This window comes from Peromyscus leucopus, chromosome 10 (genome assembly GCF_004664715.2).
Source record: "Peromyscus leucopus breed LL Stock chromosome 10, UCI_PerLeu_2.1, whole genome shotgun sequence".
NCBI classification, from domain to species: Eukaryota; Metazoa; Chordata; class Mammalia; order Rodentia; family Cricetidae; genus Peromyscus; species Peromyscus leucopus.
In genome coordinates, this window is record NC_051071.1 from 86,366,379 (window position 1) to 86,384,082 (window position 17,704).

At 43.7% G+C, this 17,704-nt stretch overlaps 1 protein-coding gene across 1 annotated transcript in view; it reads right to left on the minus strand.

Annotated features, from left to right (window-relative positions):
* Positions 1-17,704, minus strand: part of Wdfy3 (WD repeat and FYVE domain containing 3) — a 253,962-nt gene that overhangs the window by 149,724 nt on the left and 86,534 nt on the right. The window contains 1 exon segment of the mRNA XM_028867282.2: positions 10,315-10,527. Coding sequence (XP_028723115.1) covers positions 10,315-10,494 — 180 coding nt within the window. The 5' untranslated portion in view covers positions 10,495-10,527.

The following is a 17,704-nucleotide window of genomic DNA, read 5'->3' on the forward strand; positions in this document are numbered from 1 at the left end:
CTCAGCAGAGGAGGGATGAAACAGGATGGACCATCGTAAGAGAAGAGAGAGTATTTTAGTAGCTACATAGACAGATTTAATTTTTTTAGACTGTTCTCTACAGCTGAAAGGGAAGTCTGTCTTTTGAGCTGTCATAACACTTCCCATTTATAATACAATATTCATATTATTACTATTCAAATGGCTGCTATAAATAGAGCAAACACAGTTTGCCCACTTTCACATTCTTTCCCAAGCTAACATCACACTAGGCATTTGCAGGGACGCTCCCTAGTAAGGCTGGTTGTTTATGTGCACACTGTTCCTGTAAGCACACACTACCTGGAGACTAGTGAAGGAACAGGAAGGCTAACGGAAGAACGGGTACACACAACTGGACAACAGCTCAGGAGCCATACAGTAAGACACTGTCTCACAACAAAAGCCAAACAAAAAGCAACCAGCTGTAGTGGGCAGCCATTCCAGCTTTGATCTGGAAGTTCCAATCCCCACTGAGGCTTCGGTAACTGTCAGCCTACAAGGCGGGGCCGAGAGAGGGCCCTGAAGACCCGAGTTCTGGATGGGCCAGCTCTCTTGGTTCCTGGACCCTGGACGCTGGAGGTAGACCGAGCAGAGTTCTCCAGAGAACACCACCGGACTGCGCTACACCTTTCCAAGACCCTGTTACCTATCCCTTCACTTGTAAGTTACCCCACAAAATAAACCTCCCTTTTAACTACATGGAGTGGCCTTAATAATTTCACCAATAACCAGCAAATAAAAACCAGAGCAACACAACAGAACTGCAAACTCAAACTCCCCAAAGAACTCCGTGTTTTCCCATATTTTGACCACAAAGTTTGGACCAATTACTTGAAAGACAAAAACCTAGTCAATAGCACACCTAGTTGGCCATCCAGTTTCCCTAAGACACGTTCGTCATACACATATGCTGTACGCATGTAGACTTCTTCGTATCTGTCAGACATGTACAAAGTAGACTTCTCTGCATCTGCCATACATGTATGCTGTGTGCATGTGGACTTCTCAGTATCTGTCATACGCATATGCTGTATGCATGTGGACTTCCCAGTATCTGTCATACGCATATGCTGTATGCATGTGGACTTCCCAGTATCTGTCATACACGTATGCTGTACGCATGTGGATTTCTCAGTATCTGTCCCTCATGTATGCTGCATGCATGCTGACTTCTCAGTATCTATCATACATGTATGTTGTAAGCATGTAGACTTGTTAAGCATCTGTCATACATGTATTCATGTGGACTACTCAGCATCTGTCATACATGTACGCTATATGCATTTGAACATCTCAGTACAATAATAAAAGACTTTATTCCACAGATCCTAGTAAAATATGTAGTAAACTCTACAATATACTGTTTCAAATTAAGTTGAAACTAGTAAAAACCATTTTGCAAAGGTTGCTCTGGTCAAGGAATAATCTGTTCCATCAACTTCACAGGAGGAATCTTTACGCTTTCAAAGAACAAACTGTTTTTAAAGAATTCCCCAATTCTTTCCTGCAGTTTCTTAAACTTAAAAAATTAATTTATTCATGAGTGTTTTGCCTGTATTTCTATACATGCATTGTGTCCATGCATGTTTGCCTGGGGCCTGTGAGGCCAGCAGACTGCACCAGATGCCCTGGAGCGGAGTTATGGTCTGTTGTTTGCCACCTTGTGGGGCTGGGAACTGAACCTGGGTTCTCTGCAAGAGCGGCCTGTGCTCTTAACCACTGAGCCACCTCTCCAGTCCTGTTCCCCCCACCCCCACCCCACTCCACCCCGCCGCTATGACTCTTTGATAAAAATGAACTTTCAATTAAATCTTTCACCTGTTAAATAAGATCCATAGCTCTGGTATTTTTTTTTTTTTTGGTGTGTGTGTGTGTGTGTGTGTGTGTGTGTGTGTGTGACATTTGGGTCTGAATCCAGGGCTTCAAGCAGGCCTGGCAGTAACTCTTAGCAGCTGGGCTGTATCACCAGCACGACCCAATATTCCTCAACAAATTTTAAAAAAAGATAAAAATTCAGACACCGACTAATGATGCAGTAGCACTTGTTTACCTCTACTCAGGGATAAATATGTAATTTTAAAATGAAGGTGTCGATAAATTTTCCTGAGACACAGATTACATTGACGTAAACTATACTCTGCTTGTAAGAATTGTTTTATATGTGAGAGCTGAAGAAAGTTTATAAAATAAACAGCTGTTTCTTCGATAGTATGAGAATGGGTGACTCAGGCGGTCCTCAGACCAGGCAAGTAAAACACATCCAACTTATACAAACTTGAATTTGACTGCTTTATTTCTATCATGAGATCCTCTCAAGATAAAGAGAATTGTGCTCTGGGTGCTTCTCCGAAATGAACAAGCATGGCTTCTTCTACATAAGTGATACTTAGCCTAATGAAACCACACTGCTGATTCTTCCCCCATTTATTCATTCACAAAGACTTCCTGACTTCCTACTACGTGACAAGCAGAGGTATCAGAGTTGCGAACTCATGGGTAAATGAAGACTAAATTCTAATGTTGACAAAGCTCATATTTTAATCTAGATGACAAATGTTAAGCAAATTAACTTAAAAATTCTAATGACCCAGTTCACTCCCTAATACCATACACACACACACACACAGCACAGACTATAATTTTACAATCTATAGTTTTATAATTTATGCCTATAATCCTATGGCCCCAGAGGCTCACAACTCCAGAGAGATCCTGTTCCAAAATCCAAAATATTAAAATTAAGGGTTCAGCTCAGTGACAGGGCATGCACTTAGAATGTATGAATTCCTGAGTTCTATCTCTAGCACCAAAAATAATTAAAAATAAAAATATTGAAATGAAAATTAATTTAAGGGGCTAGAGAGATGGGTCTACCAATTAAGAGCACTTGCTGTGCTTGCAGAGGACCCAAGTTCCAATCCTAGCACCCATGTTAGGAAGCTCACCAACACCATAACTCCAGCACCAGGGGATCTGATGCCCTCCTCTGTTCAAGAATATATACACATAGTTAAAAATAGAGCCAGGCATGGCAGCATACACCTTTAACCTCAATGCTTGGGAGACAGAGGTAAGTGGATCTCCCTGAGTCCGAGGTCAATCTGGTCTACCAGTGAGCTCCAGGACAGTCAGAGCTACTCAGTGAGATCCTGTTTTAAATGAACAAATACAATCTTTAAAAGGAAGATAACCACATGCTATGAAGAGTGAAAAGGTAGGTCTAGTGTGGAGGAAGGATCTCTACGGGCCTGTCTGAGGATGTTACAGACCCTAAGGATGGCCCTGGATGATGCTGCAGAGAGAGCAGAGCTTCACAAAAACCTCAGAAGGGCAAATGCCATCACGGTGGTACAGGGTGAAGAGGCCAGGCAGCCTGGACCACAGCAAGTAAAACCTCCGTCTGAAAACAAAGATAAGGGGCCACAGAAGGAAGTGTGTTCTTTGTAACTGACAGCAATAACTTCATCTGTAAACACGAGGTACGCTTTGCCACCTTCAACCAAAGTTCCACCATGCAAATGTCTTTGGGACAGAGCATGGAGCTTCAAGGCAGGAGATTTGGGTTCTCTCTCTCCCTGTCTCTGTCTGTCTGTCTGTCTGTCTGTCTCTGTTTCTGTCTCTCCCCCGTATTCCCTCCCCCCTCCCTCCATGTGATTCCCTCCTTTGGAATAATCCTTCTGTACAGGATGTTGGGTTCTCATTGTTAATAAAAAGCTAATTGGCTGATGACTAGGCAAGACCTTCTGGTCAGAGAGAATGCTGGGGAGAAAGGCAGAGAGTCAGGGAGTCCCAAGAGTTGCAAGCCAGATGAAGAAGCAACATGGGAAGTTCATAGATGAGGTAAACAAGCCTTGGAGCAGCATGCACATTAATAGAAACGGGTTAATTTAGGTTGCAAGAGCTGGCTGGAGACAAGCCTAAGCTATCGGCCAGGCATTTATAATTAATAATAAGTCTCTGTGTGGTTATTTGGGGAACAGCTAGTGGGATAGAAAAGTCTGCCTACAATTCTCCACCCATCAAGGGAGACACACTTAGCACTCAACTCAAAAAAGGATGGTTGTACGATAGGTCTGAGGAACAAAAGCGCTTGTAACACAGTCAATAATAACAATACTTAGAAACAACAAGGACTTGCAGTGTTTCTAGCATCACTAATGTCTCATTAAACTCTTACAGAACAGATGCTGTTAGCATCCTCTTCTTATAGTTAAGGGAACTAGGGTCAGTGAAGTTAACCTTTGCCACTAGGTAAGAGCACAAGACTGAAATGAGGCCAGTCTGATTCCGAGAAGCATTCAGTATAATTTTCTCAATTAAATTTTGTCAGAGCCTACTCCTGCAACTCTGCATACTGTACACCTTAGAGGGGAGGAACAGAACTTGACTTGTTATTAAAAGGGTTATTTTTATGGGTTAATCATCTTCTAATTTTAGCAGTGTTGTGAATCAAACCCAGGGTCTCACACATGTGAGGGAGATGCTACTCCCTAAGGCCCCTTAAAGCTAATTTTTAATATCCACCTAATATTGAAAATTACCTAGCACTTGAACTAAATATTTTTGGCATATTCAGAGAAAAGAATTTAATGGTGCTATTTAATGATGTGCATAAAGTAGGAGCCCAGTCTATATTTGTTATTAAATATTATATTAAATATAAAAAGATATGACTAATAAAAGAAGTTAGGATGTTTACAAAATCTTCCACCAGGATCTTTTGATTCTTAAATATGTCACCATCTAAAATTGTTATAATACTCTCCACTATTAGTCCTTAAATGAGTTGCTATGGATATAAAATGCAACAAAACAGACTCTGTTTGATTTGATCTTTCTTGTACCTGGTTCTTAACATGTGTGCCCCTGTCTAAAGCCAATAATTTTAAAAACAAAGGTCACTTGAGGGATTTGGACATTGTCTTCAACTTGGACACTTCTCAAATATAAATTGGAAATAATTTCAAAAGTAAGAGAAATTCTTGCTGGGCAGTGGTGGCACACACCTTTAATCCCAGCACTTGGGAGGCAGAAGCAGGTGGATCTCTGTGAGTTCAAGGCCAGCCTGGTCTACAGAGTGAGTTCCAGGAAAGGCGCAAAGCTACACAGAGAAACCCTGTCTCAAAAAACCAAAAAAAAAAAAAAAAAGTAAGAGAAATTCTTAAGGATCAAGTTCATAAATATTAATTTCAAAATAAAAGTAAGATATAGTATAATTATTAATAATGGCATTTTATGAAATTTCACACATGAAATGAAAACCTATTCATTTCACAAAGTTTAATCCCAAGTGTTTCCTCTGTGAGATTTTGTTCTTGGACATAAAGATTATTTTTTTGGAATGCTGAGTAAGTTTATTCCTCTCTTCTCAGGCGCCCCATGATCTGTGGTCTGAGATGGGTAACAGCAGCCGCCCTGCAGGACTATGATAAAACCCATGGGCGGCATCTCAAGACTGTGCATGAAGCCAGGCCCAGAAGAATGTACTCAGCACAGGTCAATACCAACCCATGTATCCAGAAGTCAACACTCACACACTGGAATAACACTTCCAAGCAAACTGGAGAAGCTTTGCTCGGCATGCAGTACACATTAAGCAAAGTCACAAAAATCAACTCATTTTCAGCAAACATTGTGGGAACTGGTTGGCCATACTAAGCCGTTCATTCACCAAAAGTATTTCTCGTTAGCGGAGAATGTTCACGCACGTGGCCAAACGTTATTAAACAATTATCAATTTGTGGTTTTAATGGAAATGGTAATTTTTGCTTGTTAGTGTTCACACGGTGAGTATAATTTGTATATATTTTAATTGGTCACAACAGTATAGAAATAACACCCACTCTTTCCATGACTTGGGAATTTCCCAGGAAGGTAAGAAGCCTGCCCACAACACACACGCAAAACAAGCCAACAGCACACACAATCAGTTCACTAAACAGGGGTCGGTATGGAGCTCAGTGGAGCCCACACTGGAGAACTCCCACAACTACAGTCACACACACGCGGGGTTGTTGTGGAATATTCCTTTATACTGTGTAAAGATATGTCACTCTGACTGGTTTGATAAAGATCCAAAAGGCCGATAGCTAGGCAAGATTTCCAGGCAGAGAGAACGCTGGGAAGAAGAGTCGCCGCCCCGACATGGAGGAAGCATGGCATGTAGGAGATGAGGTGAAAAGCCATGAGTCACATGGTATCAAGTAAAGTAATAGAGATGGTTTAAGTTATTAGAGCTGGTTAGAAAGAAGCCTAAGCTATTGGCAGAGCTTTCACACTTAATAAGAAGTCCCTGGGTGGTTATTTGGGAGCAGGCAGGTGGGATAGAGAAAGACTCAAAACACGGGGTGGGTGGTGGGTACTGAACCAAGGGTGGGGATATAGCTCAGTGGTGGAGCCCACACCAGATTTAAGTTCTACCAACACACACACACACACGCACGCACGCACGCACGCACGCACGCACACACACACACACACACACACACACGAGAGAGAGAGAGAGAGAGAGAGAGAGAGAGAGAGAGAGAGAGAGAGAGAGACGGAGAGACAGAGAGAGAGAGACAGAGAGTACTAAACTTCTGATGGTCAAATAATTCATTATAAGGAGGTTATGGGACTGCATATACCAGCACTTCTAATCAGCTAATTAAAAACTTTCAATGTGAAGAAAATTTAATAGCTAGTTGATGATACTTCTTTACAATAACACAGGCATGAGAAAATTAAACCAATCAGTATGAACAGAGGATAACCTGTCTTGGATCCATTTTGAAAACAAGCAAGCAAGCAAGCAAGCACACACATACATAGACACACACACACACAAATGCAAATACTTCTAAGATTCATTGTCCCAGACTCCAGTGACTACAGAAGCCTAACTGATGGAGAGAGAGACAGGAAGAGAGACAGAGAGAGGGAGAGAGTTTTGGGGGTGGGGAGGCAACAGAGACCTATGTCAGGTATCACTTAAGAGTTCACATTGAGAGCTGAGAAGCCAGCTGGGCAGGTAGCTCAGGGTAGACCGCTTGCCTAGCACACAGCAGGCTCTGAGTTCCAACCCAAGGAACTGCAGGAGAAAAGCTGAAGGAAGTTCTTGCGACTGTTTTACAATCCCCGTTCCTTGGAAATGTTCGCAGTCTGAGGGAAAGGAATTACCTTAAACTAATCGGTAGCCAATAGCTTATCACGAATTTTTTTTAAAAAAGCAGAAAAACAGCAAGAGCCTTCTACAACCGGTTCCAATAAAATCAATGACCTGTGGGAGCAGGGCTTGACCCGGTGCCCTGCTCACAGCCAACCTCAGCTCCCGTTTTAAACATTTTCCCCCCTTCCCTCATGGGCTTATTCTATCATCTCCTCTCGCATTATTCTTGGCAGAAAGCAAAAAACGTGAATGTTTATTTTCTGAATGCATTGACATTTTCATTCTCCGTATTCTATCAAGCACAACCCAATAGACGGTGTGTGCGCTAACCCTTCCCATGCACCTTCCACTCCAGCTATTCTTGACCATCCAGCAAATCCTCAGACACAAGGCAGCTCCTACTTCCCACAGCAGGGCAATCTGTGGTGATATATATTGTGTACCCTAATAAAATTCACCTGAAAATCAGAGGACAGAATAAACCACTAGATTTAACATAGATGCCAGGCAGTGGTGGTACACACCTTTAATCCCAGTACTGGGAAGCACACACACATTTAATCCCAGGAAGTGATGGCTGGGCGGAGAAAGGTATATAAGACATGAGGAGACAGGAACTAAAGGCTTTTCAGCAGAAGCGTCCCTTTCAGCTGGAGGAGTCCGAAAGGTAAGAGGTGGCCTGTTTCTTATCTCTCTGATCTTCAGGTAAATTTTACTAGGGTACAAAATGTATCACCACAGCAATCTGGACAAGACCCAGTTCTGTGTCGTCACCTCCCACCTCCCCCACGCTCTCAACGCTGATCAATCGTTACTACTTCTCCTTCTCCACAATATTATTCTAAAAAAGTAACAGCCCATTTAGGTTGACCTGTGAGGGCTGTCTGGTTAGGTTGGCCTCTGGGCACACCTGTGGGGGCTGTCTGGTTAGGTTGGCCTCTGGGCACACCTGTGAGGGCTGGCTGGCTGGTTTAGCCTCTGGGCACACCTGTGAGGGCTGGCTGGTTAGGTTGACCTCTGGGCACATCTGTGAAAGCAGTCTGGTTAGGTTGGCCTCTGGGCACACCTGTGAGGGCTGGCTGGTTGGTTTAGCCTCTGTGCACACCTGTGAGGGCTGGCTGGTTAGGTTGACCTCTGGGCACACCTGTGAGGGCTGGCTGGCTGGTTTAGTCTCTGGGCACATCTGTGAGGGCTGTCTGGTTAGGTTGACCTCTGGGCATCTAGTTTATATTAACTGAGGTAAGAAGACTCACTTTAACGGAGTGGCACATGGGAAAGCGACCTGAGCATTGAGCATTCATCACCCTCTGCCTCCTGACTGCAGATGGATTTCCTGACATCATGCCTTCCTCACCATGACAGCCTGTGACTTCAAACTGTGACCCAAAATGAACCTTAAGATTTCCCTGAGTTACCTTGATCTGGAATGTTATCACAGTAATAAGAAAAGTAACTACAGGTAAAATATATATATACATACACACACACACATATATATGTATATATATACACATATATATATATACATGTGCATGTATATATATATATATATATATATTTTTTATTTTACAGCCCGGAAAATGCAGATGATGTAAACAACTAAAGTTCTGACTCCAGCGCAGACCGAGGACCAGGCAGTGGTGTGGGAAACCGACAGGTCAGGTGGAAGTCTACGGACTGAATATGAACTGTCAGCCTCATTCCACAGCGTGGCTTTAAGAAAACGCTCGCTGTCAAGCTTATCAAGACCCCATTCTCCTGAGAGAGCAGAAGGTTCAGGAAATAAGCCCTGTGGATACTACACCTGGGCAGGATCTCAACTACGCAAGCTAGGTGACGCTGCCACATCATCTTACCACAGAAAAGCCCCACTTTTCCACACCCGTAATTTCCAGGGTTATTTTCAATATCTCATCCTTAAATATCAGCACAGACAATTAGGAGAAAAGAAGAGCCCGGACAATTTCCAGAAGATAAGCCCCAGACAGAATGATACAGAGACGAGGAAAGATTAGTGAGTCAGAACCTCGGCGGGGAGGGAGGGGGGAGGAGAGATGGGGGGCGTGTGTTAGAGGGATGGGGGCACAGAGAGATGGAGTCGGGAGGAAGAAGGAATGGGGAGAGCAGTGGGAGAGAAAAGGGAGAAATCCAGAAACAGGGAGAGACAGACAAGGGGGAGAAAGGAGTGAGAAGGGGGTGGGGGGTGGGGGTGAGGACGGAGGAGGAGTCAGAAACTAAGCAGATTATGGTATCAGGAGCAAAAGGTGACAGACCCCAAGATGCACCTTTGCATTACACGGACCCTTAGTCAGCGGCCAGGCACTGAGAACAGAACAACTACATGGAGATGGGGAGAGTAGAGTGTGTGAGGCAGGGGGATTGCCCATGTGGTGGCTGGAAGCAAATTCCCACATTGCTTAGTGGGAGGTCGATTAGAAGGACACATTGGGGAAGGAGTAGAAAAGCTGAGTTAAGAGCTTCTTCAGTGGCAGTCGGTCACATTTGGTGGACGGCAGCAGATTCAGTGGCGGTCACAGTCTCCTTACAGTCACCGTAGCCAGTAACTATCTGCTTACAGGTCAGAAAGCCGGCTGGCCAGCGCTAACTGTGATGCCTTTTTTCTCTGAGACGGTCTCATGATGTAGCCCTGGCGGCCTGACAGGAACTCACTCTGCAGACCGGGCTGGCCTGGAACCCACAGAGATCCACCTGCCTCTGCCCCCTGGATGCCGGGGTTAAAGGTCGTACTACCGTGCCCACGTGTGAGGACTTGAGCAATCGCGCGGCAGAATAACACGGAGACAAGTGACAGTCTCCCCTCTTCTAAAACCGAGCGAGTGCTTTCCATTCCCACACCAGGCTGAAGAGGCCAAGCCGGCACAGTGCACTCTGCCAGCTTTCACCCCTCTCGCTGTAGAAATGGAGATGTGGGTATCACGCTAGCCCAGGCTAGCCTCCAACCTGCAATCTGCTCAGTCTCCCAGGGGCGGTAACTACAGCTGTGTGCCCATCTGGCTTACAGCAAATTAAAAAAAACAAAGCAAGGCCCATGCTGTCATCTCCCGGTGACGTCCCACCACCCTGACTGAGGTTTCCGTGGTGGCCAACAGTCCCGGAAGGGCTGTTCAGCCAGGTGGACTCACCCTGTTAAACACCGGCAGCATCATGTACAGCTTCTCTTCCTGCTCTTTCTGGGTCATGTGCCTCGGAGGATGGCAGAGCTCCGTGAAGAGCCGGCGGAGATGCATGAGGCCCAAGGCGTTGTCCTGCGGACTGCACTCCTCCTGCCGAGGCCGCCCCATGATCCTCTTCACCATGTTCATCTTGGCTGGTGGTGAAGCACACTGCTGCTGATTCTGTAGGGAAATGTCAAGACAGGAACAGTCAGCACGTGCCCGCCGTGCCTCCGCCAAGCAAGCCTCGGAGAACTTGAACAGTCCTAGGACGGTCCGACATCTGAGGCTGTAAATGCAGAGCTGCGGCTGATAAACTTCCCAGAACAGCCCCACGGACCATTCAACCTCAGCCTCCTACTGGTTCCCAATTTACACAGGATGTAATGGGGCAAGTAGGAAATGCTTGCCATTCATTTAACATCAGGTTCAAATCATAGGAAGGGACCACAAACCTCACCACTACGAGGCTTAACAGTCAAGCATATGTAAAAGGAATGAAGTCGGAAAGTGAGCCCTAACCTCAAAACATAAAAAAAAAAAAAAAAAAAAAAAAAAAAGCCAAAAGGAAGCATAGTCCAAAACTTTACTAGTTTTAATTTTAAAATGCTTTGATATGAAGAATTTTGAGATGTGATGAACAATTTGTTAGTCTGAAAAATACATAAATGGAATGCTATCCCTTATGTGTTATAAATATAAAAAGATTGATCATAGAACTAAAGACCACTTTCTTAAACTGTGGTTGGAAACATCTGTCAAGTCTTGTTAATTCATCACAGTGACGGACATTTTTTAAAAGAAGCCGCAAAGAAACCAGTGGGCTGGATGTGCTAAGGATGGCTACTGGCCGATGTCGCCTATTTTAGGTGAGGAAGTCTGAGTGCATACTGTGCAGTTATGTAAAGTGCATCCCTCACTGGACCCGCAGTCAGTGAACTAAGCAATGGGAATCAACCCCAGGTTCAGACAGCACCAACAGCCGTTCGGTTACTCAGACTGTGCCGGGAACTAGCCTATCTCAGACACAAAAACAGGAAATCTAACAAAGGCACCAGGAAGGCTGGGAGAACATTATGGATAAGGACAATCTGGATGAAAAGCAGTTTGTTTTCAGTCTGTAAAAAAGTAGCCATGGCCTGCTTTTATTTCTGCTATGTGGTTACATGAACTAGTGTACTACCTCAAGAAGTGAAAGGCCACGTGAAAGCAGGATCTCACCTGCTACATCTCACTGACATTTTGAAACTTTGAGAACAAGGATCTGAAGCATTTCGCCCTGGAGGATTCTGTGCAAGCTTACACCTGAACATTCTACTTCCCCTAAGGCAAGAAGGCCTGAGGGGCACCCCCAAGATGAGGGGTGCCTCCCAGACGAGGGGTGCCCCCCAGACGAGAGGTGCCTCCCAGACGAGAGGTGCCTCCCAGACGAGGGGTGCCTCCCAGACGAGGGGTGCCTCCCAGACGAGGGGCGCCTCCCAGACGAGGGGCGCCTCCCAGACGAGGGGCATCTCCCAGGCGAGGGGTGCCTCCCAGATGAGGGGTGCCCCCCCAGATGAGGGGTGCCCCCCAGATGAGGGGCAGCCAGGCGGCCTCAAACTCTGCATCTGGCGGTGCTGGCTCTGTGGAGTGACTACTGTGATCATATATCCTCAAGAGCCCCACTGCAGCAAAGAGTGCGTGGACATATAGGCAAAGGGACGAAAACATTTAACCGCACAGTAACAAACAAAAATGAGCCCAGCTCAAGGCTGTCCAATATATTCATTTTGGGGAAACACAACTTAAGTCTGCCAAATGTTAATAAAAGGATTTCAGCAAATATATTCAAGAGGCCTACTACTGTGCTGGTATTTTACAGTCCTGAAAAATCTCTAAGTGAAACGTAAGATTGGAAGTGGTCAGTAAGCATGCACACGGGGCATGCCACTTATAACTGCTTCCAACTCCAGTTCCAGGGGTTCGGATGCCCTCTTCTGGCCTCTGTGGGCACCTGCACACATGTGGTGCACATAAAATCACATAGGAGTACAGACACATACACAGCAAGATAAAAATCTTGTAAAAAACCAAAAAAACAAAAAGTGAGGCTTTTGTACATCTACCCTTTCAGCACATGTTGACTGTACAATTCCACGTTGCCACCATAGTCCCAATGCTGCGTATTAGATGTCCAGAACTTTGCACCCTTGACCAACAGCTCCTCCATTTCCCACCAGCTCTGGCGAGACAACCACCACCCTACTGTGCTGCTCTGTCATGTAAGTGGCAACATGCAGTGTCTGTACTTGCAAAGACACCTCAATTCATACGCAACATAATATACTCGAGGCTCATCCATACTGTTTGCAAATAAAAGGGTGTTTGTGTTCTCTAAGGCAGAATACTATTCCACTGGGTATATATACTCTTATCACTTTTTAATCCATTTATATATCGTCTTAGTTACTGTTCTATGGCTTTGAAGGGACAACATGACTGAGGCAACTTATCAAAGAAAGCATTACCTGGGGGCTTGCGTGCAGTTTCACGTAAGAAAGTGTTAGTCCATGATCACCATAACGGGGAGCACAACAACAGGCAGGGGTAGCACTGGACCAGCCGCTAAGAGCTTGTGTCTTATCCACAAGATGGAGAGAGAGTGATAGAGAGACAGAGAGAGACAGAGAATGACTGGGCCCGGGATGGGCTTTTCAAACCTCAAGGCCCACTCCCAATGATACACTGCCTCCAACAAGGTCACACTTCTTTATACTTCCTAAGCATCCACCAACTAAGAATCAAATATTCATATATATGAGCCTATGGGGGCCATTCTCATTCAAACCACATCAAGAAGCATGTAGGTTGTTTCTACATCTACATCTTGGCCATTGTAAACAACTCTAAGGCAAGCATGGGAATGGAGGTATCTGAGATCAATTTCTTTTCTTTCCTTTTTAAGATTTTTTTTCAAATTTATTATGTACAGTGTTCTGCCTCCATGTATGCCTGCATGCCAGAAGAGGGCACCAGATCTCATTACAGATGTTTGTGAGCCACCATGTGGTTGCTGGGAATTGAACTCAGGACCTTTGGAAGAGCAACCAGTGCTCTTAACCTCTGAGCCATCTCTCCAGGCCCCTGAAATCAATTTCATGTCAATATCTAGAAGAGAATTGCTGGATCATTGCACAGTTTTAATTCTGGTGGTTTTAAGGAGCCTCTACACTGTTTTCTGTAATGGCTGTATCAGCGTAAGTGTATACCAACAGTGTGCAAGGCTGTATCAGCGTACGTGCTTACAGATAGTGTACAAGGCTGTATCAGCATACACGCCTACCAATGGTGTGCAAGGTTGTATCAGTGTACATGCTTACAGATAGTGTACAAGGCTGTATCAGCATACATGCCTACCAATTGTGTGCAAGGCTGTATCAGTGTGCATGTCTACCGACGGTGTGCAAGGCTGTATCAGTGTTCATGACTACCGACAGTGTGCAAGGCTGTATCCGTGTACATGTTTGGTTTAGCTTTTGGATACAGGGTCTTGCTACTGTATGACCTCAGGCTTGCCTCACACTAAATTCATGACAAGCCTCCGGCCTGAGCCGCCTAAGAGCTGAGGCCATAGGCCTGTGCAACCAAGCCCAACTAAAGAACAGAATTACAAAGCAAGAGATTAGAGAAATATGCAGGATGCACAGTGGGAGGATAAACTATGGAATTATATTTGGGGAGGAATATTAACAGAGTTTTTTATTATGAAGATTGTGTTTAATAGGCTTTCTAACAGAAATCATAATTTTTTTTTCCCACAAGAAAAAGTGTTTGTACTGCCAACAGGAGGGTATTTAAATATCAGTGGGATAATGTTCCTTAATCCAGACAGCATTCCTTAATCTAACCTTTTATGTTAATGCCTGAAAACCACTTTACACTTCCCTTACAAAATCCTTTAAAAGGATTTTCATCATTCATCACAGAAGCACAAGGACCAAGTGAATAATCTGCCCTTTAATATACTTGTGCAGTCACCAGCTGCTTCCCAGAGGCCAGTCTAAAAACTTCCAACAGCTTTGCTAAGTGACGATCTTAGGAGAAAAAGAAACAGCTTCATCAAGAACTGCAGTTCCTCGTGCGCTTCCTCCTAAGTTTTCTAAGAAAAAAAAAATCCATATTTTTCTTACACTACAAGAAGGGTGCTACAAGCTTCATGCAAGCTTGCGATTCAACATGTGAATCAGGAAACAACTACAGATACAGCAGAACCACAGTTAAAATTCTGCATCAGTCCCCAGCATGGAAGAGATCCAGGGGCCACTGTCACTTGTTCAGAGCAGCTTAAATTCTTAAGGGTGTGGTGGCCACACCTTGAGTCCTAGCATTCTGGAGGCAGAAGCAGGTGGATCTCTGTGAGTTCAAGGCTACCCAGGATATCAAGGGCTACATAGTGAGACCCACTCAATAGTAGTAGTAGTAACAACAACAACAATAATAAATCAAATTCCTACCTTCTGAAGACAACTTTTTGCCTTTCAATGACAGTCATCAGAGTTTAGCTCAATGTGAGATGTTCTAAAACCATCCATCTCCTTTATAGGAAAATATTTTAAGACCTATTCCCTAACATTCCCCAAGCTAAACTCATCATGCGTTCAATTCTTTAAACATCTTTTCAGAGGAGAAAACATATCAGAGAAACTCAGAACCACCCAGAACACTCAGAAATGACAGACAGCTCTGAGCAGATATGCAGGCATCTCTAGGTTAGCATCCTCAACCACCTCCAGCTAGGGCTCCAACTGATATTCTGCTGTCAGGATAACCATTACTGATGGACACCACAGAGGAACATTACCTTGATGAAGGTTAGCTGGTATTACTTAGTATAATTTGATTACACTATTAAATAAATTCTTGTCAGACCTACAATTACTAGCATTTTCTGAAAGCAAGTTTTTATATCGTATAAAGGACTTCCAAAGAATTTTTTACAGCTCAGTGCTTCTGTAACCCTGGCTGCCTGACAAATTTTGCATTCTAAATGTTTCTGCTGAAGTTCAGGTCAGTGTGTCCAGCTGTAACCCTTCTGCATTCTCATCTTAGACAATTCTTTGGAATTCATACCTGGATGAGCTCAACCACACTATTTCCCCATTTCTAATTTCTGCTGTGGGCTAAGGTAGAGAAAATTCTACAGCTCTTCACACTGCACAAATTATAATGGGTGTGACAGGCACCACACTGCAGGAGGCAGAAGCAGGCAGATTTCTGTGAAGTCAGCCTCGGCTACATGGAGAGTTTCAGGCTTGCCAGGGTTACATAGAGAGAACCTGTCTCAAAAACCAAAAAGGGGTTGTTGTGATTTCTTCTTCTTTCTATTTATAAATAAAAATAATACTTCTAAACAAAGGTATAAATGTAAACAAAATATTGGTAGCAAGTACAGAAAGAAATGATTATAGCTTATAGTAAATTATGTTTTTTAAAAAAAGACAAATTTATGAGTAAAAATACCACAGAGTTATGACATACAAAACAAGCAGGAGCAGTCCTAAGAGAAATGTAAATAAAAAATGAAGAAAGAAATGAGCAAATAAAAAATAAATAGTTTAGATTTAAAGTATTTTTAAATAGTTTAGATTTAAAGTATTTTTAAATACTTTAGATTGTCTAATCAAGTCTTAGTAACTAGAATATCTATGGAATTTTAATTAAAATCCCTAGACCTAAACAGGGAGGTGGTGGTGCATGCCTTTAATCCCAGCACTACGGAGGCAGAGACAGGAGGATCTCTGTGAATTTGAGGCCAGCCTAGTCTACAGAGTGAGTTCCAGGATAGCCAGGGCTGTTACACAGAGTAACCCTGTCTCAGACAAACAACAACAACAACAAAACTCACAAAAAACCAAAAAAAAATGAACACCCTAGACCAACATATGCCTGAAATAAAAACCAGCCAAGCCTTGTGGCTCACATCCATAATCCCAGCACCCAGGAGGCATGAGAATTAAGACAAGCCTGGGCTTCAGAGTGAGAACCTATCTCAATGGAAACTACAAATCAACTAATTAAAATAACAAACCATTGCAGGTAAAAAGAATACATCATTACACAGGTATTAAGAACATCAGAAATGCAAATAAAGAACAAATATTGCTCATCAATTTGACAAAACTAAATAATAAACTAAAATAATAAATATAAAAACTAAATAAATATACTTAGAACAGCAAAAATGGAGACTTGCAAACATTACTGATTAAAATTTAAGCCAACTGTCTTGGTTAGAGCAATCTGAGAGTGTAGCAGGAATCTCAGAGAGTCTTATTAATAAAATCAAACCTGAGGCCAGTTATTGGGGTGAATACTGGAAGATCAGAGAGACAGAACAAACCACAGCTTCCTCACCTCACCAGTTCCTCAGCTGGTCCTGTTTCCTCAGACTGGAAGCCTCTGAGTCCTCATCCAGAATGGGTCTCAGCTGAAATGCTGCTAGGAAGCCTGAAAGATTAACCAGCCAAATGCTTCTAGTTTCTGGTCTTCACGCCTTATATATCTTTCTCTTTCTGCCTCACTCCCTAGGATTAAAGGCTTGCTTTTTGGGATTAAAGGCGTGAGTCACCATGCTTGGCTGTATCCTTGAACACATGGGTTTCTGCCTCTGGAATTCTAGGATTAAAGGCGTGTGCTACCACTGCCTATCCTCATGTTTAACATTGTGGCTGTTCTGTCTCTGACCCCAGATAAGTTTATTAGGGTGCACAATATTTTGGGGAACACAATACCACCACATGAGAGTCCCATGGTTAGTTTCTCAGATGGTACTAAAGGTACCATCCAAGGTGTAGCATGTTTTTATGACCTTTGGGTTATCATGACTTTTAGTAGGGCCGCCACCGTTACAGCCCAGGCTAGTGAGGACTCAGCTTATAGGCACACACCACCATGTGGAGTGAGTGGTTTGTAACAGTACGGTGTGGTGTGCCCAATACCGTAACTTACAGTTGTTACTAGTGTGCAGAACTAGTGACAGAAAAAATTTGCAAAGAAAGCAAAACTAAAGTTTATCATAACAACAACAACAAAAAAACCATAACATATCATAACATAACAAAAAATCTTGCCGGGCGTTGGTGGCGCACGCCTTTAATCCCAGCACTCCGGAGGCAGAGCCAGGCGGATCTCTGTGAGTTCGAGGCCAGCCTGGGCTACCAAGTGAGCTCCAGGAAAGGCGCAAAGCTACACAGAGAAACCCTGTCTCGAAAAGCCAAAAAAAAAAAAAAAAAAAAAAAATCTTAAGTGAGATCCTTGCCTTTACAGCAGAAACCATTGAGTAACAGGAAAGACTCTGGGACTCGGATGGCGGGTGAAATCT